Source organism: Perna viridis, chromosome 1 (assembly GCF_037379345.1).
Source record: "Perna viridis isolate PV_CMFRI_1.1 ecotype Kerala chromosome 1, ASM3737934v1, whole genome shotgun sequence".
In the NCBI taxonomy this organism is placed as follows: Eukaryota; Metazoa; Mollusca; class Bivalvia; order Mytilida; family Mytilidae; genus Perna; species Perna viridis.
The window spans coordinates 7822750-7849914 of NC_142445.1; the positions used below are offsets into that span (position 1 = coordinate 7822750).

The 27165-nt window shown below is 31.1% G+C and overlaps 1 protein-coding gene across 5 annotated transcripts; it reads left to right on the forward strand.

Annotated features, from left to right (window-relative positions):
- The first annotated feature begins 984 nt into the window (after window positions 1-984).
- Window positions 985-26134, forward strand: LOC148627069 (uncharacterized). 5 transcript variants are annotated; one of them, XM_088566801.1, is made up of 19 exons: window positions 985-1445; window positions 4941-5204; window positions 6472-6572; window positions 8620-8716; window positions 9276-9383; window positions 9866-10023; window positions 10220-10580; window positions 11187-11393; window positions 13120-13143; window positions 13923-14093; window positions 14379-14436; window positions 15503-15594; window positions 16556-16677; window positions 17128-17175; window positions 18565-18707; window positions 19736-19793; window positions 20057-20138; window positions 20969-20983; window positions 22910-26134. In XM_088566801.1, exons 1-19 carry the CDS (start codon window positions 1338-1340, stop codon window positions 23021-23023), a joined length of 2331 nt encoding a protein of 776 aa, XP_088422927.1. In that variant the 5' UTR covers window positions 985-1337; the 3' UTR covers window positions 23024-26134. The 5 variants fall into 5 exon arrangements, with proteins under 5 accessions (XP_088422927.1, XP_088422936.1, XP_088422956.1 ...); XM_088566810.1 differs by lacking the exon at window positions 20969-20983; XM_088566830.1 differs by lacking the exon at window positions 17128-17175.
- The last annotated feature ends 1031 nt before the right edge of the window (window positions 26135-27165 follow it).

Sequence of the window (27165 nt, forward strand, 5' to 3'; positions counted from 1 at the left end):
CTAAATGAGGTTATCCTCATGATGAAAGTCTTGTTGTGATCGCTGAAGGTATTAAATTTACCGCTGGTTGTAATGGTTGTTTGCATTTGTTGCATTATACCATATCTGTTTTTTCTCAATTGCATGAAGTGTATGTGCACATAGCAAAAGACAAAAAAATATTATTTCCAAAATTTCTTATAATGTTCAAAACAAAACAAACTTGAACTGTTTATGCATCAAAATTCATCCCAGACTGATGCACCAAATTCTCAATAAGGTCTAGACTGTCCATGGAAAAGACTTCTAATGAATTTAAGTATTCAAACAGTTTCTTTACAGTTTTGATTACAAATTAAATTATAAGAAATGTTTCCAATATTTGAACAGGTTATACAATATAACCTGGTTTGGGGCAGTTTGCGCCTTGTAGGTCACGAAGCGGTCTATGTTTTAGCGTAAACTGCCCAAAACCAGGTTCAAATATTGGAAATATTCCTCAGATACTTGTGATTGTACTATATGTTTCCTATTCTGTTTTGAATAAATCAATATATACATTGAAATTTCAATTTTTTTAAATGCAGGGGGGTTGACTTTTTTTTTGGTACTTCAGAAGGGGGGGGGGTGAGAATTTTTCTGTGTTTGGAAAAGGGGGGTCAGTTATTTTTTTTTCCGGGATCATTTTCCAACTTGCCGGCCCACCCTTGGAGATTAATAATGAACGGTCTCTAAAATAAAGTAAATCAAAAAATAATAATAAACCGTTTCTATTGTGTACAAGAAAGTCTGAGGAGTTCCGATTGTCTCAGGTTTCTATTTTACGTGCATGAACAAATCGTCGTTTATAAACTCAATAAAACACTTGAGTTCCTTTTCTCTGTATTAAAGTCTATAAATTCTAATGAACATTAGATCCAAAGTTGTGGTGCGTAATCAAAGATATACCAAGTGTGTGGTTTTTGTCGATATTTTATAATACTCTTCAAAATAAAGTTAATTTTCGTACTCAAAACAAATCCCAAAATGCAGCACACTTCCTGAATCCATAGTGCAAAAGCTTTGTTGGAAACGTTGAATTTTCACTCGATGAAGTCTTCATAGCCGACATTTATTGTCATACAACAGATGGACAACAAACTTTTGACATAATCATTCCATATTTTTCTGTTTAGAACATGAATTTCTCTCCTGGACCCTGGAACTTACTTGGAATTTTGTCTTGATTCTGATACTAAAAATAAACCTTAACAATGCAATGGTATTTGCAATATTTTTTTATAATTTTAAACGAAAACCACGGAAAGTTCTGAGATTACGACTTATTGTTTTGGTAATCAAGGACCTACTTATTCACAATGTCACGGTCAAACAACCCTATGGACAATTTTGAGTACCTAAAAGCCATTGGAAAAGGAAGTTACGGGGAAGTGTCATTGTATCGACATAAAAGAGATCGAAAACAGGTGAAGGAAAAGTATAACAAAATGACACAAAATCTTATTATGTAAAACTGAAATGTTAGGGAAATGCATGAGACAAAAATATGATAATTTAAGGGATTTGGCATGTTTGGTCCTGGTTGACCATATTATTATCACATGTACATTCAGTGAAATGAAATACACCAGAAGTTTTTGATTGTTTTAGTAGGCCAAATAGGAGAAAAGAACAGAATTTGAGATTTGGTCTCAGAGTCTCTGAACCAATTTAGGGTACACTGACATGCACATGTACATGTATGTTATGTTACTATAGTCGGCGTCACATAAATAACATACTGTTAAAATTTGAATAAAAATATTTTCTACGACTTTATTGACACCTACCATCATTTAAATTGTCTTAAATGACTTGCTCATTCGTTTAGCCAAACAGCTTCTCCCTAAACATTGAATCGTTAAATTCCGGTCAGATTTTAATTCTAGGTGCCAATATTTACATTGTAAAAAGTCGGCCATGTTTACAGTGATCGGGTTGCTAGGAGATGTTGTTTACGTTTAAATGGTTTGTCCAAAAACCGAAGAACCCAGAATGCACTTCGGCGTTATTTTGGATATCTCGGATTTATTTTACGCCAACAACGTACAATACCGAGAAGTTGATCAAGCAGACGATTGTCACCGGAGTTCGACGGGAACTTACGAACTTCGTTTGTAAACAAATCGTCCCGTAAAAACCAACATGGCGGATATTAGTATGGGATTTTCCTGTAAGGATTTGTTACGCATGATTTAAGCTTATAAGCGACTTGTTTTTGAGAAGCTGTTTGGCTAAACGAATGAGCAAGTCATTTAAGACAATTTAAACGACGGTTGGTGTCAATAAAGTCGTAGAAAATATTTTTATTCAAATTTTAACAGTATGTTATTTATGTGACGCCGAGTATAGAAGTATGGGTAATGAATAATAAGCGTGCAAAGCTCGCTTTTAAATGTGTAGAAATTTGTCTAAAAATTCATTATACTGACACTTGAGAAACTCTCTTCCAAGGAAAACACTACATTGTGATATATTTCAGCTTCAGAAATACATACATGTGATAAAAACACAGGCTAGGCCGAAAGATTAAAAGACATCAGTTATTTTTCAAAATAGCTGCTTTTGGTTGGAAGAATCTTGAAAAAATCCTACAGTCTACGCTGAATCCAGAACAGTTTCCAATAATTTTACATACATTTTGAATGCCCTTTGCGGTCTCCTATTTACATGTATTACTGATGAAAAATTCTTCAAAAAAACGTGGCAAAATCATAAATGGCATGATGTCTTAATTTGTTGAAAAGGGAACCTGATACTTTTGCTTTGAACTTGGTTCGCATGTTCTTCCTCATATTATGACTTACAATGTATGCACAACCCAGTGTGATTCTGAAGAACATCCCAGGTGTTACGTGTAATTTATGACAAAAACTGACATACATGTATGACAGTCTTTGTTTCTTTTCACTGCTTGTAGACTAAGGATGAAAAAATCATGTGCCAGAAATTTTTTTTTACTGTTGGGCATCTTTAACATTTAGCTCCCTTTTGAAGCATACGTGTATACACTTCCATCAGCATAAATTTGAATTTCTCCACTCTATACTATAATAGGGGGGAGATGAGTTGAGTGGAGTCAGTGTCTCCACCCAACGCAGTTGAATAACCATTTGAAAATGGGTCTTTAGTTGTCTTATTTTTCAAACATACAAGAATGCATAATATAATTTTGTCAATTTTTGTGCATTAAACAACAATTATGTACAAAGAAACAAAATTATAGTTACGATATTGTTGTCAAATCATTAAGAATAGCATTTTTGGTATTAACAGTGATTTGCTCAGATGGTCTTTACATAGAAATTAAAACTATATTTTAAAACAGTTCTTGGCATGACATCATTAGGTTTGTGGCCTTATTGTATGACTAATGATGTACCGTGATTCTCAACCCTGCATGGAAAGAATTGGGACTGATTTTACTTATTATGGGGACATACCATTTTAAACTGGTCTGGAGCATGTCAGTTAACTGCTAGTAATCCTTAGTTTGTACATTTGTGTAATGTGTATTCAGTTTCTTCATTTCCATTGTAACAAGGGACCCAGACCTTTTTGAAATAATTTTTAGGTGTGTTTAGTTGTGTAATATTTTTTCCACAGTGGCCAGATGTCTATGATGATGTTTTTGGGCCAGATGCAGCCTGCTCTGTGGTATTAGTATTTTCGTGTCGTTCATTGAAGATCAATGGATGGTCTTAGGCTGACATTTTCATCCTGGTGGGGTTGTTGTCTCTTTGATATATACACCATACCTCTTTTCGTTATATTGAAACAGTTTGGCTGAAATAGTTTAAACAAAGTGGAGTCTCAGTGAAGCCACCATATTCCTACACTGTGTAGAGTGAAGAAATCAAAGTTTATGCTGATGGTAGTTATAGAGTAAATATTAGACGGGTGAAATCTGATATTCTCCTGAAGAAAAATAAGTTCAAACCCCAAATTAATCTTTGAGCTGCAATTAATCCTATCAAGTCTTGGTTGGAATTTTCTCAAGTTCTGTTTTTAATGATCATGATATTGTGGTAAGTAGAGATAAGCTATGCTATGTTTCAGAACTTTTTTGAGTTTATAGTATTTTAGAACTGTAATATTTATTTTACCATTTCTGAATTTCTCTTACAATTATAAGATCCACAAGCATACTAGTACTGATGAGAATACGATTAGCAGTTTGTATGTTTATGTCTTGGGCATGAGTAGGAAATACATTATACTTCACTGTGTTAAGGACTGTTTAATTTATATCTATTGAACCATTGCTTATACAAGTACATGTATGATTCAATTCCTTGCACTTTGGTGTCGTGAAGTGATATCAAACACTGATACAAAATTTGGTTTTGCTTCTAACAGATATTTTTTGCAGGCTGCCCTTAATAGTATATTTATACCTTTCTTTTTAAAAATTCTCTGTCATTCAATCTAATCTATAAAAGATTTTTTTTTATTTCATTGGAAACCAATTTACATGTTTGTTATTATGATATATGATATATAAGTGTTTGTCAAATTCCCTTTTAAAAATGTTTGGTTACATGTAAGTGTATCACCTATTAAAAAAATATGACCAAAAGGATCAAGGGCAAACATGCCCAATGGTCAATATACCACATTTCCAGGATGCCATCTACTTTGATATTCAACATACAACACAGATTCAGAATTACTATTAATAACAAATTCTTTTTGGCTATCTCATTGTAATAAAGCTAACAGAATTGAATGTAAATATTAATCATTTGACACAAAATTATGACAATTAAGCAGCAAAACCAAAACAACATACAATTACAAGACTGGGCCTGAGTTACATGGAATATATAGTGGGATTATTATACACATCTTTTATTTACAATACATTTAGATTACAAATACATTCATGCCATTTTAATAGTGTTTTTTTTTTTTTTTGTCAGTATGTTTTGAAGAAGATAAATTTAGCAAAAGCATCAAAGAAAGAGAGATCATCAGCTGAGCAGGAGGCCAAACTATTGTCCAAGTTAAAACATCCAAATATTGTGGCTTACAAAGATTCATTTGAACGGGATGGCCAGTTGCATATTGCAATGCAGTTTTGTGAAGGGGGTGATTTATACTCAAAACTGAAAGAACAGAAACAGACATTATTAGAAGAAAGACAGGTTGTTGAGTGGTTTGTTCAAATAGCAATGGCACTACAGGTATATAATTAACTAGAACATGTTTGTTTATTAACTATGAAACATTTTAAAAATGATTATTTTTATTGAAGTACATGTACATTTAATATATGAGGTAAAGTACTTTAAGATCAAGGAAACTTGTACTTTTTTTCAAGGTAGGATTAAATTAACCTATTTTTGTCTTGAAACATGATGTCTTATTCTAAGTTTTCATAAACTCTGATTCACTGTAATTAGGACCTGTCTTTTTAGAAAAGATGTATTATGGTATACTGGTGTTTGTTCACAATTCACACAGTAACTGAAATTTGCTGCCATAAAATTTTGTAGAACTTCAGTGAATTGTTACTTTCTGTTGATGTGAGGTCTTTTTCAATTTTTATGAATTTCAAATTTTTTTTTTTGAGTTATGGGACTTAATGCAAACTAAAATGCAATGATTTTCTGTTTTGGACCAATAATTCGAAAAATCCTTGCAGCAATGGCCATGAAACTTTGATATAAGCTCCATTTTTCAACTGGTATAGATTTCTGATTCTCTATTTTTATTTTATGAGACTTCATTCATTAACAAGGGAGGATTTTCCATATATCACATTATTAACTTGAAAATGCTTCAAGCAATTTTCAGGAAGCTTTGTTGAATTGTTTATTTCTGTATTACATGTACATGTATAAACTCCCTTTTGAATTCAACATGTTTTTGATTCATTGGATTTTATTCCTACAAAAATTGGACAATTTCCCATTTTCTGACTTAACTAAAAAAGCCTCCACTGAATGTCATGACAACATGAACTGTCCATTTATTAAGGCCTTTGGTTTATCGTACCTCCTAGAAACAAAATTTTTGGGTGTAAATAGAACTCACATTGTCTGTCCATGTAATCTATGACATTGTTTATTGTATTGCTAGTGTTTAAGTTATTAAACCATTTCTTGTGGTCAAAATCTTACCCTGTGTCAAACCGTTAATCACAATAATATTTTTTTAGCTGTATCAAGATTGAATTTTGTGTCCATATTTGCCGTATCTGTTCAAGGTCACCCTTTACAAGTGTATATACTTGTGCTCCACGAAGAATTTTATTTCAATTGTTTGAATGTCCCTCTTTGAAATCAGATCACTTTGCCTCAAAAACAAATGACGGAAAAGTTATTAGCATTATGCTGTTTACAAAATTTTTGAATAGATATTGTCTTGTACTTTCATGACCTTTTTATGCATAATAATCCTGTTTATACATTGTTTACATTGAATGCCTCAATTTTATTATCTTTTCAGTATATGCATGAAAGAAACATCTTGCACAGAGACCTTAAGACACAAAATATATTTTTGACAAAAAGTAAAATAATAAAAGTTGGAGATCTTGGTATTGCGAGGTAAGATTATGTATATGTTGGGTTATAAATGATTTATTATATAGATAGCCATATATATCAAGTTGTCCCTATGTAATAAATTTTGATAATTCTTATGTGAAATGAATTCTGTATTTTGGTTAGCATGAATAAATGTATGATTATTGATGTGAGAATGCTTGGAGTTGAACTTATACCAGGTGCGGATCCAAAGACTGGCGTACCGGGCATACGCCCCACCCCCCTAAATTGGTAAGAAAAAAAATTGTCCCCACAATGCATGGCATTTAATTCAATTAACGCCCCCTTAAACTCAAATCCTGGATCCGCCCCTGTAGACTCAGAACATGTTCTGCATGGTAGTTAAATCTTGACATTTTTCAGCACTTGTGATTATATATATTTACGCTTTTTAACTTTTTATCTTAATTATTTTTAAAAAGTACATGTAATGCTTGATTCAGAAATAAATTCTGCTCTGGCATAAAGAGAAACTGTGCAAGTTATGCAAAATTCAATTGAGCACCATTTTATTATGGAAAACAAAAGACAGAATGCTTTGCATGGAAATTCAAGGCTAATTGTAATACCAAACATATTAGAGGAAAACAAATTTAAAAAAGGTATTGAAACTATAAAAAACACCTTATGTTTGTAAAATTAATTTTTAAATATGAAATGATTTTATCCTGTAACTAAGCAATCTACTATACAAATAAAAGGTTTGAATGATGCAAAGCTTTATTCCTCCACTGCATAACTTTGTCTCCTGATTACCTTTTGTATTATCCTGATGTATTAGTAAGAAAATGCAGGTGCAAAATAGAACCAATACATGAAGATTGCTAAATATACCAATATATTTATTTGTTCTCGCTTTAAAACAGTCAGATTTGCTAGGGAACCCTCTCTTTCTGACTATTCCTAAAGCTTGTCAAATAAATTTGATTTTTTTCAGCAATATACATGTATTGTAAATATATCATATAATGCTTCTTTTGAAATACTTGTGCAAATGTTTTTTAATGTATGTAATATATAGACAATAACATTGCACTGACTTGATATAAAACTGATATACCGATGAGGCTTAGAACTGTGAGAAAATAAGAAGCTTTGGCAAGCATTTTCATTGGTTCCAGCCGAATTTTTATATCAAAGTTTTTACCAACTCAGTGCACTGTTATTATCTTTATATTGCAACAATATTTTAAAAGAAAATTGATATTTTAAGCATGAAAAACAACATTTTTACTTTGAAGCAACATCCTGGCAACTTCAGTATAATGTAACATTTGTGAAATCACAGCAGAAAGTCATATCCAGTTAGTGACCATATATCACTTGTAAATATACACTTACTGTTCAAATATAAATAGAACAGTTGTAGTATAAATATTGATTCTCTCAGAATAAAACCATATGGATTGTAAAGGATGCTATTCATTTAAGCTTTTTACAGAGTAACAATAACCAGAGCTTTAAGTAGCACTCCAGCTAAGAATCATGCAAAATGTGATTCATGTTAGGAAAGCTGACATATTTTTATTTTTGATATTTTGTTTGAATCGTTACAGTAAACAGAAATTGACATGTGGCTTTTCTTATAACCTTTGTTCTTGGGAGATAAGAATTCTATAGAATGTACTGTAGAATTCAGATTTAAGGGAGATAACTCTGCAAATGACACTAAAATACAATAGAAACTATTGGATTTTTCATGTGGATTATCTTGTAAGAGCTGACAGATTGGAATGAATGATTATAGATTTCATCATATAGACCTATAAAGCAACCTAATAACAAAAATAAAAATATGTAGCCTTTTTTGGGTTGTATCACATACATGTAATACAGAATTTGCATGATTCTTAGCTGGAGTACTACTTAAACACATCACTGAAGTAATCTGCGATTCCTGAATATAAAACTTTTCACATCAAGTGATAGCAACATCATTATTTAATATGATGCCATCATTTTGAATCAGTATAAAATTGGGGAAGAACAAAATTTTCCTCGTTGTTCATCCTAAAACAACAATAACAATGTGGTTATGTTTTTTAAGGGTATTAGACAGTTCAACAGACATGGCTACAACATTGATAGGTACACCATACTACATGAGTCCAGAGTTGTTTAGCAATAAACCTTACAATCACAAGGTATAAATAATTTCATTCAAATCCCTTACAACTCAACTATGCACATTTTTATGTAAATTATCCTGCATATTTGTTAAGCCATTCTCTAAGACTCTAATATATGTTCTTATAGATTAAAAGCATGATTAGCTGTGGAACCGTAGCTCTTAACATCCTTTTTAGCAAATCATAGAATGTAGAATATTAGTATTCCGTCAAGAAAATAAGGGCAGTGTGGCACAATTGTAGAAAAGAAAATGTTTAGTTCTTAACAAAAGGAGCATATTTTACACATGCAAACAGTTTTATAATGTAATGAGTGGTTTCTTTTTAGATTTATTCAGATGTGTCATAAGGCTCGTACTGAAAGTCTGGAGTATTAAGATAAAGTAATTCACCTGTGTTTATAGCAACAGAAAAAAAACTCTCTTCAGCTATAGTAATTCTGTCTAATAACATGTTTCCTTTTAGTTTTCGTGTTATTTGTTTTTAAGTAGCAATTTTTAACTTTTCCTAAAAATTCCTAAATTTAACAATAAGAGATGCCTGTACCATATTGAAAAAATCATAATCTTTTTAGTCAGATGTTTGGGCATTAGGATGCTGTGTCTATGAAATGGCTACATTAAAACATGCATTTAATGGCAGAGATATGCAGGCATTGGTTTATAAGATTCTAAAAGGCAGGGTAAGTCAAATTAGTTGATTTTTTAGCAAATTAAATATGTTAAATATCCTTGCATTTGAATCATTTTGTATGAAAAACTGCAAATTATTTAATTTTAATTTACTTCATAAAAAAATAAAACTTTTTTCAACCATTGTTGTCAATTCTGACTTATATCAAACTTAATAGATAATTAAAAGAGTTTGACATTTCTATAACTAACTGTCTGGTATTCAGTTGCTAAGTAAGTGAGATCTGTTGTTCAGTATAGGATAAAAACTTTTATGGTTCTCTAATCAGTCTTTTTTGGTGACCATTACATTTTGAATTAACTTTAAACTAAACATAAATTTAGCATGTTTTCAAATATTATTTACCTGAAATACTACCAGTGTCATCACAACTTTTCTGTACATGTTGTAAAACTGTGTCTGTTTATCTTAAATGCTAATTCATTGATATGATCTAAGGTGTTAATAAAGCAGAACAATTCATTATTATAGATGCCACCAATATCCAGGAAGTACAGTCAAGATTTACAACAGATTATTGTTAGTATGTTACGTCAGGAGCCAGAAAAGAGACCCACTGTTAGTCGCATACTCAGAGATCCATACATTAAACGCAATATAGCAGTCTTCTTAGAGGAAACTAAAAAGGGGTAAAAACTGATACATTTACTGTAAAGCCTGACATATGCCTATAGATATTTGCCTTTATGTTGTTGTTTATACTTGATATTATTATTTTTCCACTTGAATATCTGTTGATTTCCTTATATTACAGGAATTTGGAAGTTTATTAATTCATAACTTCTTTGTGACTATTCACATGTTAATTGAATAAATTGTTTTCAGACGTCCATCCACATCAGTTCAGAGACGACCAATAACTGCTCCTGATTCCAGACCTAGACCAGAATTGCCGGCTGGGTTACCTGCAGGTAGATCATACCAGGCTAAACAACCTATAGTCCATGTTCCTGGTGAAGACAATCTTGATAGTGGATATAGTGAAAACAAAAATATAGAAATGGGACCCCCTGCTCAGCCAGTCCCAGCTCCATTACGTAAACATGCAAGAAAACCATCTGACGGGGCCAGTAAAGAGTTACCTCCCATTGCTGAAGTGGGTAAATCAGGTGATGATAAGAAGAAATTGGAATCACCAGAGTCCAGCGACAATGATACATTAGTAGAAGTTCATTCAGTTAAAGAGGTATTATAGTTCTGTAGACATTAAACATTCTAATGGTGATAGCAAATATTTGTTTATTGTGAAAGTACTTATTTTTATTTTTGTTTTTTCTTGAAAAGTATATTTTAAAGTGTAAAAAAAAATCTGTAACATATTTTTCCATCACAAGTTAATTGCAGAGGGATACCATATAAGGGGTATTTTTTGCGGGTGCTAAATTACGTCATTTGCCCTATGAATAGGATTATTAATTTTTTACTGTCTTTTTTTTTGTGTCTTCAGATTTAATGCAATGAAAATTATATGCAAAATACTATGACTTAAATTTGACAAGTTTTTATTTTAAAGATTCCCTGTACCATGCCAACATAGTAAAAATTTAGAGCTTGCGAAGATTTCTGCTATACAGTTATTATCTGTCTCTCTGTATTTCATTTGTCTCTCTATAACATTTTATGAATACAGAAATTCTGCATCATTCAATTAATTTTGAACAAATTTGGTGCATTCTTAATCTATATTGAAATGTGAAACAAGACCATAGGTTAAAAGTTAAAAGTCATGGGGACAGGGATGTCTTTTGTGTTGCTTTTGTTATGCTTGAACTTAAAAAAAATATTTACACAGAAGAAAGCTGTCTCGCCTAAAAAGAAAAAAGAAAGTTCTATAAAGAAAAGAGCTGGTGAAGCTGACACTGAATGTAACCTTGACACTGACAGAAGTGACATTAGTGTCAGAAGTGACATCAGCATCAAAAGTGACATCAGTGTTAAAAGTGATGCCAGTAGTAGAAGTGATTCATCAAAGTCTCATAAGAGGAATATCTTTAAAAATGTTAGTACTTTATTATGGAAATAGTTAAGAGTAGAAACTTGTTCATCAATGTAGTTAAGTTTTATGAACAGTAATTTAGAAATGAATATCTTTCCAGGCTAAACATTTATTTGTTCTAATGACATACCTGCATATGGCAATAAAAGAAAAATGCTCCTTAATTTTTTTTCCACATTCATTCTGAATTTTTTCTGTTTACTTCCTCTTTTATGAAAAATGTATTTGATTCTTAAATTTTTGATTATGTTAACAAACTTAAAATAATTAAAACTGAGAGGTTGACCAAAAGTTACAACTAACTGTTACTTGTGTAAGTAAAGCACTAGTTTTTGCTTTAAAAGTATAAAACAAAACTGTCAAAATATCTTACTACTGCTATTTCCCTTTAAAATGCTGATATAAAAGAAATCAATTGGTCGTAATTTTAATTTTAGACTAGGATCTTGATTTCCTATTTTTTTTATGAAGGTAGATGATGAATATAGAAAATGAAGAAATTTACATTGTTTTTACATAGAAGGTTGCATAAAGTAGTTTAACATGACTTATTCATTTGCAGCGAAGTAGTGTAAGTTTTAATGTAAGAAACTGAGAATTCACTATGAATATAGATGATGCCAGTCTTTTCTGCTAATTACACACCTGTTCAGTGTTTTTCTCTCCTCTTTCTTGTGGTGGAATTTGTCTTCCTTTCAAGTAGTGTTGAAGAAATAATATTTTTAATATGCACAATTTCACTACTTTACTACATCCCATGCAAAGACTAGTCAGTATGTCATAACTATTTTGTTCCCTGGATACAGCCTTATATTGTTTTTGTTCCCTGGATACATCCTTATATTGTTTTTGGATTTGCTTCAAATCTTGCCACAAAAGCTTGGAGGCAATTAGTTTTCATAGAATTCCTATGAGGTGACCACTTATAGAGGATGGGAGAATTTAGTAAAAACCATTTTTTTTATGCTTGCCCCCTGAATAGAGACTTTGTTTTTTTTTTTGTTGGATTACTTTCAAACTTTGATGAAGTGTTGCTAGCCTTTAAAGCTTAGATATGATTAATTTTCATAGAAATTGATTAAGAAGGACCCTTTTTTCAGGTGGTGGACTAGGGTAAAAATGGTTGATTTATGTTGTCACCTGTATAGCATATCCATCTTATGTCAGTTTTTTCTTAAAATGGACGAAGGTGGATTCGTTTTTGCTGAAATCCATTGAGATAGATACTTTTTGGGAAAGAGGATTTATGATAAAGTTGCCTTGTTACAGCCTCCTTTTTTTTTGGCTGATTTCCTTTAAACTTGGATGAAGTGTTTGTAACCATAGAAGAATTAGTTTTCACAAAAATTCCTTTGTTTCAAATCATTAAATGGGACTGAGTGTCAAGTATGAGTTGGGATAGATGGCATGTGAGCCTTCTCACTTAGATTCTTTATTTTACATATTGATCTGTTTTACTACCTTACATAATTGTTAATTTGAGGAAAAGTTTTAGGAGGTAGTTTGCATATATAATGTAATTTGGTTGATATTATTTACAGCTTAGTTACTTTATGAGGTTTGTTTAGCTGCTCTGCATATGGTCAAAGGCTTTTTATCTTAAAAAAAATATTTGGACCTTAGATGTAAAACAAACATTTTATGCCATTTTTTTTAAAGAATTCTACTTTTGATAACAATTTTAAAAAGTCATGTCCATTTATTAAATGAACTCACTGATATCATTCAGCATCAAGAGGATGAGAATGGTGTGGTGAGTATTGTGTGAGATTTGAGGTGTAGCAAGGGGTACAAATTACACACCATCTGGTGCTCTCAGGGGACATAACTATCCATGTGTCTTCTTGCAAGATCAGTTTTTATATTATTTTATCAAAATGATAATTTTACTTGTCTTTAGTTGGTGCTATTCAGATACTAGTTGTCAATTAAAAGTTAACAGGGATAAATTTACAACTACAGACTCTTAACAATGAGAATTAATTAGCTAACACTTCCCTTCTGAGTTCACCATCAAATTAATAGTATTTACAAAAACTTTGTGTTTTCTGTAAAAGTTACCGCAAGTTTTAAACTGAATCCATGTTTCAGTACCCACATACATTTTTTGAACTTACACTTGTGTGTAATAATGATGAGCTTCTTCTTATGTTTCCTTCCATGTGTTTGCTCATATAAAGGCATTATTTGGTTTAAGGCACATATGCATGATAAAATTTAGCACTGCAGTCTTTAGTTGATAAATGCTTGTTTTGCTTTGAAAAAAACTTGTATTTGGAGTTCTGCTTACCATGATGAATATTCATTCATTGATAATAGCATGTTGTTTATTGATGTAATCTATGTTGTCTATTAGAACTTGACATAGCTTTTGCAGTGTGACATTTTGTGTAAGTTTTATTTTGAGTAGAGTTCTTTTAGTAGTGACTGCCTGAACCAAAATTACAATCATAAGAGTTATCTCACTGATAAGCATGATGCTCTATACCATTTATTTAGTGCAATTTTTTTCATTGTTTTTTTTTATTTTAGCCTAAGAAAGTGGACAATCCTCGACCACTTCCTCCTCCTCCAAAGGTAGACCACAGCTCAGGTGAGCCCCAAAAGCGTCCAAGTTTGATTGAAGATAAAACATCAAATGGGGCTAAATCTTCCAGTACATCAAGTTCTAAAGAGGAAGACTTAGACATTAATACACCAAGGGTCAGTGAAGCAGAACATTTGTTATGTTTAATAAAAATATGTATGTCATAATGAATATAGGGTTCCATACTTATAATGAGATGTATGAAAATTATTAGTAGATTTTAAAAATGCTCCAAGATTTGGTGCTTCTTTCATTGGACATGTCCGTCTATGTACAAGACAAATAAAATAAGTTGAAAATTAAGTGCTTCAATTTAGTTCATGAAAAAAAATCATATCAATTGAATTTTGATGTTGAACTACATTTATATGTCCTTTATTTTGTTGGTATTTTATTTTTAGAGTTGTAATTTATCAGCAAGGGAAAGAAGAAGGAGAGAAAAAGAGAAGGCTGCTCAATGTAAAATATATAATAATAAATGATTACTAAAAATTAGAGGCATAACAATACACCAGTGTATTGATGCATCACAATCTCTTCAGTAATGATCTAGAAATTAATAATGTAATCATTTTTGCATTTCCAATGCATTTATTTTATTAGCTAAATCAGAAGTCAAAAAACATTTTTACCGTGTAATGACAATTATAAATTTTGTAGCTCAATCTGAAACAGTTTAGTTTGCATATTGAAAACACTAGATTTACTGAAATTGTAAAGGAAAAAGGCTAATCATAACAGATGTGACAATGTGCCATTTTTAGCTCACCTGGCCAAAGAACCTAGAACATAGGGGTCAGACAGTAGTTTTTCGCATATATATCCTAAACCGTTAGGTTTAGCTGAATTCTTTCAATAGCAGAAATGATCCATATTATTAGGACTACAAAAGTCTTCAGACTCCTTGTAAGAGTTATTGCCCTTGAAAGGGGAAAAATGACTTTTTTTTTAATAGTTTTCAGTCAATATCTTGAAAACTATGATAGATTAAAAGAAACTTTCAATTGTTGAAAAAATTTCGTGATAGTCCTACCAAAGACTTCTTTAGTCAAAATTGTTGGACAACTTCTTGTTTAATTTATTGCCTTTGAAAGGCAAAATTCAAGAAAGTGAGCGATTCAGGCTCCTGGGAGCCTCTTGTTTTTCGTTGAAATTAAATAGAAATAACACAAACATGATACAAATAAGATTGTCAGCCAAGGATCGGGATATTTATTGGATTGCTACAGAGTGAAATTGTTTTACCCTTGTTAAAATACTTCTCCAAGATTTTTTCCAGAAATATTCAGATTTATGTATTTCTTAACAATTAGTCTTGAATGTATGTACTTGAACAAAACAATAGGACTATATTGTGAGCAGTGGAAACAATCATAACAATAATGATGAATATACTACCCTCTTCCTATAACATAATGGTATGAATACTGTAAAAAATACCTTTGTATTAAACTATTGTCAATAAACAACATTTTATTTCATTCTCTTAAGCTGATAAAACTGTTTAATTTTCTATGTAATTTAGCATTAGAAAGACCTGTGTCAGCCAGATCTGTAGTCCTGAAACCAGTGAAACATAGTGAATCTACAAAGGAAACTAAAGCTGAAAAGTCTCAGGTATTTTATTTGGGAAATATATGAGATAATGGTGTTTTAATTCTAATTAACTGATACTAGTTGTTCTAAAAAGCTTATTAATCTAGATGGACAATAATTAGTTCAAATTTAAGGCCAGAAGTACACTAAATGATAAAGTCTTTTTTAAGCAACTGCATTAATGATGGAATGTGTCATACAGTAGAATTTGATTTCAGACTTGAGCAACATCAACTTCTGTTTGATGGGACTTTCTTATTTTTCACCATATGATTTTGTAACACTTTTCTCTGCAATCGCTTATCACAGCCACTTGAAAATTTGACAGAAACTTTATGAGCCAGTAAAGCTTGCTCTTAAATGTATAGAAATTATTCCAAATATTCATCATAATGACACTGGAAGAAATTTCATCAAAGCAAAACCTTACATTTTGATCTATTGAAGCTTTACAAATAGTTACAAATACTGCCTGTACAAAACATTTCAAAGATGTCCATGATAGTTGATTTGAAGTACTCTGACATTAAAAGAAAGTCACCCTTGGTTGGAGGGATATTAATGAAGTCCTTCATTCTATACTGAACCTAGAACTGTTCAAGCAGTAATTTTACAAATACTTGGAATGTCCTTTGCCAGCTCCCACTGATGAAAATTTTTGAAAAATGATAAATGGCATTAAGTTAACTTCATTGCATTTTGGAACCTAGTACTTTATGCATGGGACTTTGCTTGCACATAAGGACGATGCTTTCCTCATAAAGATATGCCATATCATTGGATTTGTTTCAGACTTAAGTGACATCAGCTTGTTGTTTGTTGACATTTTTTATTTTGTTGACATGGTTTTTCAGGTGGGGATGAGGGGATTTCTTTAAGTGGGATTAACTTACAGTTTTCAGATTAGATTTTGATGTCACAGTGAAAAAAATATGACAATGCTATCGACAGATATGACTTACCATTTTACTTTCATCTACAGTTTTCGAAAACTCCTCGTGTACAACCACAGAAACCGAGACAACCTTCTATACAGGATGACAGTTCTAGTTCTGATGAGGACACAGTGAAGGAAAGTAATGAATTCAAGAGAGAAAATAAGAGGTATGGCAAAATATAAGAGGTATGGCAAAATGTAAGATTGTCTTTGTTTATCTCATTAAACTATACAACTGTTCTATGTTATCGTCATGTTTTGTTCAGGACATGTGTCCAATTTTTATAACATACTCAGCTTTCATAAAAATATGGCAGATTGCTTGCAAATAAAAGGATTTCATGTACTGGTATTTCCTGGAATTTTTATTTCTAATGTAATAGGAATAAGTTTATTTGTTTCCAAATCTTTATAAAGAAACTGATATTTATCAAAATATTCTGTTCTAGAAATGCCATTTTTGTCCTTTTCCATGAATATGAAAAATATTTAGAAAACTTATGATTATTGCTTGGGAAAAAGTAACAGGCATACAAAAAGTATCATTAAATTTTTGTTTGAAGTGTAAGTTGATGTAGGATTTGTATAAATAAAAATTATAAATGTGTTATGTGTAGGGGAGATAACTCTGATGAGGAGGATATTACTGGCTCAGAGACTGACAGGTAGTATTTCATCATCTCTATAATTACTTCAGAAATTTGCATTTTGCTTGGAAAACACCATGTGTCTTGTCAATTTCTATTTGGACAAGGGATGTCAAATTTTTGAAGAAATAATTTACTTTATGGCTACTTCAGCACATTACATGGTTGTTGGTACTGTCACATGTTTAATGTACACAGTGATATGTTCATGTTGGGAATAACTGTATTGAATAAAGACAAAAAAGTCATTGAATTAAGATTCAATGAAGTGTTTTCCGTATTCACTGAACTACCTTGTGCACAGTTCTGTAGAATTACAATTTACATGACATAATTATTGTTGTTAGATCATAGCAGCATAACCCATTTTCTTTCATATTAAAAAAAACTAGAACATAATTAATAAGCTTGAGTTCCATTGCTTAACAAGCATATTGATTTAATTTAGAAATAAATAGTAGTTTTTTTTGTACCTTATCAATGTTACAGGGGTTTTGTTAAATATAGTAATGGCAAAAGGTAAAAGTTTGCTGTGATATGGGTGTACAGTGTACATGTGTACAGAAAAAAATTGTTGGTGCTAAACTCATGTTATTTATTTTTATTTGTATGTCAGATGTTGATTTTGTATTGTTTGGTTGTTTTTTTTATACATGTACATGTGTACAGTATTGGAAATAATATACTAATTTTTATCATTTCTTGACATATATTCATCAGAAATTCTTGAATATCCTTATTTAATTATAATTTTGAAGGGCACTTGCATAATTTGACTTCACAGGTAAACTCTTAGAAGCCACTGGTAACACACTTTTCATCTTCCATTAACTTAAACATACATTATTGAAAATGACGAGGACTTTTTAAAGCATTTTGCAAACTTGATTCTGTTATTTGTATTTTTAAGATATTTTTGTAACATGTTAGATACAGATTATGTAACAATACTTAAAGGTGCATTCATAGGGTCAAGCTGTGAAATAGTAATTAAATTCCATTTAAAATTCAGACACTGCCTATTGAAGAGGTGATTCATGGTGTACAAAAACCCACAGAATAAATGATGTTATGCTGTATTTTCAGTTTACAATAGTCCTCTCTGTATTCAGATCTATATTTTTGAGAAAATCGTACATTCTTCTTCCACTAAAACCTACCAAATCAAGTACCAAAAGTCTTGCAAAGTGTCAATTTCACACTTAATCTATATAAATTTATCTTGACAGTACAACTACTAAGTGACAAACTAAGGCTGGTTATGTGGTCTGTAACTGTTTCTTAATGAGAAACAAAAGTGAATTTAGTAGGTTTTTGACATGCATGAATCACCCACTGTCTGATTTTTATAAAGACTGCTACTTTAAAAATCAATACTTTACACCCCACATACATTTTTTCTCACAGAGAGAACAAAGAAATGAACAACTTCATAACCCTCCTGGATACTACATTGCACATGAACAGGGATGAAGGGGAAAGGTCAGATGGTGAGGATGAGAAACCAGAACCTGTTATACCTGACATTCATAGATCTGCTTCTCTGCCTAGTAAGTTACCATAGATCTGCTTCTTTGCTTTGTAGGTTACCATAGATCTGCTTCTTTGCCTAGTAAGTTACCATAGATCTGCTTCTTTGCTTTGTAGGTTACCATAGATCTGTATCTGTATACTCTTTTGTATATGTCTGCAAACCATTTTTTTTTCAGTCATATAATGGTATCAGACTATTTCCATTGTTAACTTCTATTTATTTACAATAACTTGAGTAAAACTTATTTGTTTTTCTCGAAAATTTAATACATTGTATCTAGAGACATGACGGAAAGGCTCTATACTTAAACTGCGCAAGGGATTTTGACAAATATGTATAGGAAGGTTGGATATCATATGTAGATGTGCATGAAAAATATATTTACTATCAGATGACTCTAAAGTGAAATAATTCAAATTAAGGGTTACAGTGTTAAAAACTTGAAAGTGCATCTCCTCCTAGACTGCTCTAGGGATTTTAATGAAATTTTATAGGAAGGTTGGATATCATATGTATATGTGCATGAAAGATTATATTTTCTGTTGGATGACTCCAAAGGAAGATAATCCAACAAGCATCATAAGCTTTGTCAACTGTGGGTTTCCTTAGATAAAAAGGGCCCTGCCCAAAATAAAAATATATCTATTTGGTTGATGTTTTTATTGGATTCCTTATGAAAATCCCTGCCTGCATTTTTTTCTTCATTTTTTTACATTGCTGTTGTTAGGTTGTTTTTTTTTTGTTTTTTTTGTTTTTGGTTTTTTTTTTGGGGGGTGGGTGGTTGCAGAGCTATGACCTTTGATTAGTACCCTTTAAGCAGAATTTTCTTCACCTTTTATTGAATTTCAAACTTCGTGCTATATTTTTTTTTAAACCAGTTGTTGTGTTAATAATGAAATGTAAGTCCCTATGCTTAAGTGTCTGTGTCAAAAACTAATATTGTGTCCACATTCCCTCCAAGTGAACACAGATCAACATGCTGAGGTGTATCATGCTGCACTCTGCAGAGCTCTTTATTTTATGATATTGTTTTATCATTTATAGGTGTAGAAACATTGTGTAATGCTGATCGCTTGACAAGTCGAATTCAATTACTACATAAGTAAGTATTATTCTAAGATACACAGTGTGAGTATAGGAATTGTGGCATTTTTTTTTTTATAGAAATTTGATAAAAAATATCCTTTTTTTTTCATGTACATATTTATCATTGTCATTTGATTGATAAATTCTATTATGGAATAATTGAATATTAAATTACTACGAACAAATTCATTTTCTTAATTTTCACTTATTTGAAAAAATAGTTAAGAAAAAAATATTGTGCACTTTTAAATTTCTAATCTCTTCTTACTTTTTTAACAGAGACTGTGTTGATGGTGTTGGATTTGATGTTTTACACAAAGCATTTAAAATTTTGTCTAATATTGAGGAAGATGAGGTTGAGGTATGTCTTCATAGTGCTTAATTTATTTTGATATATCTGTCAAGGGTGTATCCAGAAAGTTATAAAAGGGTAACTAAAACCAGGACTTTATGAAAGGGTATTCCTGGCATTGTCTGTTCAGATTTTGTCCATATTTTGATATTTTGCACAAAATGACCCAAATATTCCAAAGAAAGGTGTGATACCAACCCACAGGCCCGCTGCTCTATCACTGTTTGTTTCTGTCACTGGAAATTTGTTTACAAACAAAAAAAGGGTCTCACATGAATCCAAAATGAAGACTTGGAAATCATCGATAAGTTTCCCAGTAAAAGAACAAAGAAAATCCTTACAAAGTTTATGTTTCCCATTTTAGTGGGAGCATTAATCATGCATTTAACTTTTGTTTATATGCACAATGGAAGCTTTTGTTTATCGTGCATTTAGGTATCGTGCATACAGGAAACCTAAACATCTCAAGGAGAGTAACAGCTCTAAATATGAAAATTCATCAAAGATTTTTTCCAGTTTTCATTTCTTACATCATGTGCCAATTTCTCACACAAACCTTGCTTACGTAGGATTTTCTGATACATGTATTGGGTCTAGTACTGTTATGTGATTTGTCATTAGTCACAGTAGTATAATGTAAATCTAATTAAATACCACAATGGATGATATGATGGCAGGGGATATTTTCACCAGGTAACCTGAAGTAAAAATGACTATTTACAAAAAAATTAATTCATAATGTCCTTTCAAATACCGTTAATTAAACCATTAAGATAGACAAATGTTATTTCTAAGTGTTTGAAACTATATTTATAAAACATGGAAATACATGCTTTTAGGCTGATAACTATGTGGTAAGTTTTCATCAGATATCATTAACCATTGACCAATGCAGACATTTCATTCATAATACACTGGTGTAATCAATCATTGACAAAGTCACGAACTCCTTACACAATCATTATTGGTAATGTTCCTCATTATTGGCCAGTCAGCATCAACCAGTGTTATCACTGATAAGTACACTTATTGAGCAAATACATTTTTCATCATTGATATTATCACTCACTAAATAACTCATCTTGATGTGGACACATTTTGGTTTAAATTGTAATATGTTGTTAGGCTTAATGTCAACCTAGTCAGCTGACTTTGTTGTGTCTTTAATCAAAATTTCTGTTTTTTACTCACCATCTTAATACCAACATTTAATTAAATGAGAATATATGGTGATCCTTATATTTTTTTCTGTCTATTCCTATGTCTGTCTGTTTGTTTGTCTATTTGTTTTTCAATTCATGATGGTATGTTAAAACTACCCAACCAATTCTTTTCAAACTTGAACATAAAATATGTGAAATTATTGTATTGTTTCTCTATTTGCTCAGAAGTTATGGCCCCCTTTCTCCTAAAAAAAATTGCGTAAGGAGTGAAGAACAACATTTTAGATAATTCTATATTTTGGGTAGTTTACTTTTGTTTTTTTTTTTAAGTTGTTTTCAATTTATACTCAACTTCTCATCCTTTTTAAAGTAAGTTACTGTGCATTCTAACACTGAATTCCATGTGATTAAATACATGTACAACAATACCTGAACACTTCCAAGGTTAAGCATAACCTGCTAACATAAGTATAATTTTAATATTTTTATTTCAACAAGTAGATGATGAAGGTTTCATGCCCCAAATAGTTTTAGGTCTTTTTGGGATTAAGGTCTTCATTAAAACTATTGAAAGTTTACTTCACATAAGTCATTAAGTGATTATGGTAATTATTAATTAGACATAGTTGTCATTAATTTTATGAACTTGCATTATGCAAAATAGTAATGGAAATCTGAACAAAAATACTAATCGATTTCTAGTACATGGTATATACCAGGTGTGTAATAAGGGGATTGCAAACCTGAAATGAGTAGACTCATTACACCAAACGATATCTTATTCTGTAAATTATTTCAGAAAGTTTAGGGAGAAGGTTTATACCTTCATTAACCCACGGTGAAGGATGGGTTTTCAAAGTATATATCTATACATCCCTATAATATTGAAGGTATATTAAAGTATATATTTTGAAAATCCATCCTTGTATAGATATATATTATGAAAACTTGTTCTTTCCTTATGTACAAACCCTTAATAAATAAGTTTGGGTCTCACTTAAGTAACTCACAAGTTATCAAGCTGTGATTAAACACTGCTGACAGTTTGTTAAAAAAAATCTTATGACCCAATCTTGCAGTAAACTAAGCTTAGGTCATAAGATTTTTTTTTACTTTGTATAGACCATAGTACTTGATACATTATACAAAACTTTCAGCAATGTTTTATCACAGTTTGATAACTTTGGTTTATTTTAAACTTTATTCTATGTTTTGTGGTGTGTTGTAGTACTGAATTAGTGTGGTATTGATTTTTCTTAAGTAAGTAATACACTGTGACATATGATTTTCATTAACTCAGATAATTATCATGTTTTATTAAACAGACTATCTATGAAACCAATGTGAACAACTAATATTTAAATGTGAACTAATTATAACTAGTAGAAATGTTTAAACCTTCCAATATGTGTCCAGTTTACCTCCAGCTGCATTATTTGCAGTGACAAGTAAATAACATACAACTGAACTGTGCAACAACATATGGACTATTGTCTCAGCAAAAACAACTAAGATTGTAAACACTCTAACTGAAAAACAAGTACCTAATTGCTATTGAAATTACTCTTGTATTGATGAAATTAAGGTCATACATGTACTTATTTTCTTCTATTTCAGCCCCAGCTGATACAGTTAATGGGTAAAGACAAATTTGACATTTATGCAGGGAAAATTTGGCAGCTGAAATTTTGTGAAGAATGTTTTGAACAACTTTCATTTTTACCAAGATGATGTATGTTATTGTCTTAATAATTTTATTTTGATTATTTCTGTCTCTTACCGGTATATATTGACCTTCTGACCCAATCTGGTTCATTTATGCATTCAGTATTCATTTATCTATTACAATGTAATAATTCATACTGCTGGATGTAAATAATCGTAATATTTTGGTCTACACTAGTGACAATGCATTTGAAAAACAATGCTCTTTTTTAAGATATGATTAATATAGATTCTTCAGTTATACATTGTAAACTGATTTTTTATAATGTCTTAAGTCGTTTTAACATGGATGATGATATTCAGTAATTGTGAAGACAAATGAAGGTTTGTCAATTATGTGGAAGGCACATTAACAAAGTAAAGTGGAAAAGGAAAATATTTTCTTCAATATGACCTAGAAGTATTGTGGAAAACCAATCATTATCATTACCATAGCCACAATATGTCAGGTTATGATTATCTACTGAACAACAGTTTGACACTTGATTGTTTACGCCATATTTTACTTTAAATGTCCAGGGCATCTCATATTTTTACAAGTTTCTAACCCTCTTCAGTTGTAGGGATGAGTGAGAGCAGTGTGTACTTGTACAGTAGTGTAGAGAAAAAAAACAACATTCCATTTGCAATTTAAGGCAGGTTGTTATATTGCTTATACCTCATTCATGTTTTGCTTTGTTATTTTAGGTTTATATTGGTATTTATTGATAGATGGTTGTAATGTTGTGTCTTTCATTTATGATAATCAAAAAGATCTGATATGTATTAGAGACTATAAACCATATCATAATTTAATTAGTGCTTAAATACAAATTTGTTTACATATTGTAGCATTGTGTAATGGAGGAACTTTATGACTACAATTTCTTGCCTTTTCTGTTTTGAACCTTTGAGAAAAAAATTGTCTCATTTTTTTAAATGAACCTAAGATATTAAATATGGTTTAATTTAATGCTGATGCTAATAAATATGATGACTTTTGATATATCGTATGGCTGGTTATTTTGGCGTTGTAAAATTTGACAATTTTGAGACAAAAATGTATCTGAAAAATAGAAGCATTTCAAATTTTGGAGGATGCTATGTTGTGCCTTGAGTACTGAATCCTACCAGAGTAAATATATTTTGTGGAATTTGTTTAGGCATCTTTAGAGAGACTGTCAAAATATGTGAAAATTATCAGCCGTACAGTATTTGATTTTTGATATGAATAATGTGTTGCCATGATTTAAATATTGTCTGGTTGTTTTGTGAAGATATACATTGGCCATGCTTAAATAATATTTTCCTGTTGTTGCTATTTGAAAAGGCTGAAAGTGGCTGTAGACATGGTTTAAAGCAAAGACCAACAAGATAATGTTTTATTCCATACAAAAAACGTGTATAAATCCTAAAATTTTGAATTAATTTAACTAACATTTGTTGTGATTTTCTTTTTTTTCCGTCCACATTAAAGTCTGTAAGTACATGTAACTATTATAGTTTATTTGTTTTTTTTTTATATTTTGTATACACTTTTTTGTATTTGTTACCCTCTAAAAATTGTACGCATTTAACCAAAATGATATACCATATTTTTCCATATTTATCGACCAAATTTCTCAAACTAAGTATGATGTCTCTTGCCACATGTTTTCAGGGTTTGAATGTTTATAGTGATCAATGCGGTAAAACTTGTCATGTATACACACGACTTGAAGAACATTGGCATCTTTAAATATATGTAGTGTATAGTATAAGTTTCTATTTCTTTAATTTCCTTCTTAGATAACACTATCTTGATCTCCTCTATCCCACTAGTCAATAAACCTCTATATAGTTAGTGCCATACTTTACTTCACTATACACAATATTTCTCTGCTTACATGTGTTTTTTATGCGAGTCTGAGTTGTCCTCTTCCGTAGATGCCAAAACATGGTCAATTCAAAATTTTTTCATGGTATATATTTAATCCATATTGTCATCCTGCAATGAGGACTTGTCATGTTAAAATATGAATACTGTAAATAGAAAGTTAAATATTCCTGTTTCAATTTAACTTTACAGAACCAATTTCTAGTGAAATGTTTTGAAGTCTCTGTTTATTACAAGACCAACACTCTGTTATAACTAGTGTTTAGTACTATTGATCCTCTATATGTGATCAGTAAAATAACAACAATTCACATTTAACATTTCATCTTATTTGCCTATATCAGTTGGGGAAATTGTGCGCAGGTTTACAAGAATTAATTCATTGATTTTAGGCACCATGCAAATTATTGCAATACATGTAATTATGTTGAGAATGGACATTAAAGTGGATTGTCAATGGGACATATGGGGACAAGAAAAATTGATATTTTATGGTGAACATTAACTCATAAACAATTGCTATTTAATATACGTGTAACATTACAAGATATTTGAAATTTCATTAATACTGTCTGGATGAAAAAAATTGAAGTTCAAAATGCTACTATTGTCATGTTCCCATAGTGAACAAAGGACAACACAATTGTCTGTAGTCAGACTCTTAGAACGGTAAGAACATATTTCAATGTTCAAATGTTTATTCCCAATGTAGTCATGGGGAAAATGTTCACTTTGTGCTCAAGGCTCATTTATATAAAGGAAGAAATCTTATATGAAATTCTTAATCATTCCTCAAACCTTCAATTTCACCCATCTAATTAGTTAAATATTTAATTGAGGTAGGGATCAGAAAAAACTGAGTGTTCCAAAGAAACTGCCGTATGTTTATGGATGGGATCCCCCATTTGTATACAGTATAGTAGACTGCCATCATAATACCCATGCCTCCTAGACTATCAGCGTAGGTTTAATTGTGTTTTAAAGTTTCAATTCTTATTTAACTTTATCTCCAAGAAATTCGGCGTATATGAAGCATATTGTAAATGACCTCAGATATCTTACCACCTTTTACTTTATTATATTTAACTGTAGTTATTGTAAACAGACAATAGTACCTCGGGTATTTAGAAGATATTCACTGCTTCAGGCATTAATTATAATCTTGCTATGTTTGCAGCAAGACAATGATTCTTATAAGAGTTAATGAAATGCATTGTTTATATCATTTGTAGAAGGTCAACAATAAACCAATTCAACTATCATTGTAGTATGATTTTTATACACTGCAGAAAGTTTGTCGTCTGTAGACACTTAGTTTTCATGCGATAACTTGCGCATTAGTTGGTTGATCTTTTTAAAATGTTTACAATAAGGTTTCAAACATAAAAAGGAAGGTTTGTATAGATTTTTGGGGTTACGGCCCTAACCGTTCTACAATTATGGGCCTCAAACGGCCTTCGAACTGCATATTTGATAAAAAAAATGCAACTAAAAAAATTTTGAGATGTTGCCTTTGTAGATTATATAACCTCATCTTCATCTTATATATTTTCTTGATCTTTCCTAATGCCTTATTTTATCACAAAAATTGTCGGCGTTGTCCATGAACGTTTTGATAACCATGTATTAAAATAAATACATGTTAAAACAAACTTTCTCCGAACAAAATATATAGGGCTTCTTCCAACTTATGCAAACATTTAGAAAATTAAAGAAAATTTTCCTGGCGTTTCGTGATTATTGTATACATTAATAAGTATCCGCCTCTTTAACGTGGATGTGTCTGTTTTGAATGACACTTTTATGTAATGAAGTCACCATTTATACTGCACAGATATTTATATACAACAGAACAGTTAATTTGTTGACGGATTTTAATGAATCTTGCACAGACGGCAGCTGCAGGTACAAGGAAGGCATCTTTCGAATTTGAGGTCATCTAAAATAGATTTGACGAAAAAACTGATCCATTTAAATCGAATCCATGCCCGGCGCGCGCCCTCCCGTATTTTTTTTTCAGAAGGAATTGAAAGAAAATAATTGAAGCGTGACAGTTCGCGCCTCCTGTATTCGTCTGCTCTTAGAACTGAAAGGTATCATTTGCTGAAGCTTTTCTCGTGATTGTAACGAACGCGTATTGGAAGTTCATAATGACAGTCGTAGAATTTGTTGATGATGACTAAATCTAAAGTGTTTTGAATTCGTATTAAGATTTTCAAAATCACGCCAAAACAATTCGTGTCAATTTGTTGCTTGTGAGCATTTGTATCATATTCTGAGAATAGAATTATCG

What these genes read in the sequence shown, in the direction of transcription:
- LOC148627069 (XM_088566801.1), top strand. Translation starts at nt 1,338, where the DNA reads ATGTCACGGTCAAACAACCCTATGGACAATTTTGAGTACCTAAAAGCC. An exon ending in GGAGATCTTGGTATTGCGAG is followed by an intron (nt 6,573 to 8,619) that starts GTAAGATTATGT and finishes ATGTTTTTTAAG; the next exon opens with GGTATTAGACAGTTCAACAG. An exon ending in AAGTTCATTCAGTTAAAGAG is followed by an intron (nt 10,581 to 11,186) that starts GTATTATAGTTC and finishes ATATTTACACAG; the next exon opens with AAGAAAGCTGTCTCGCCTAA.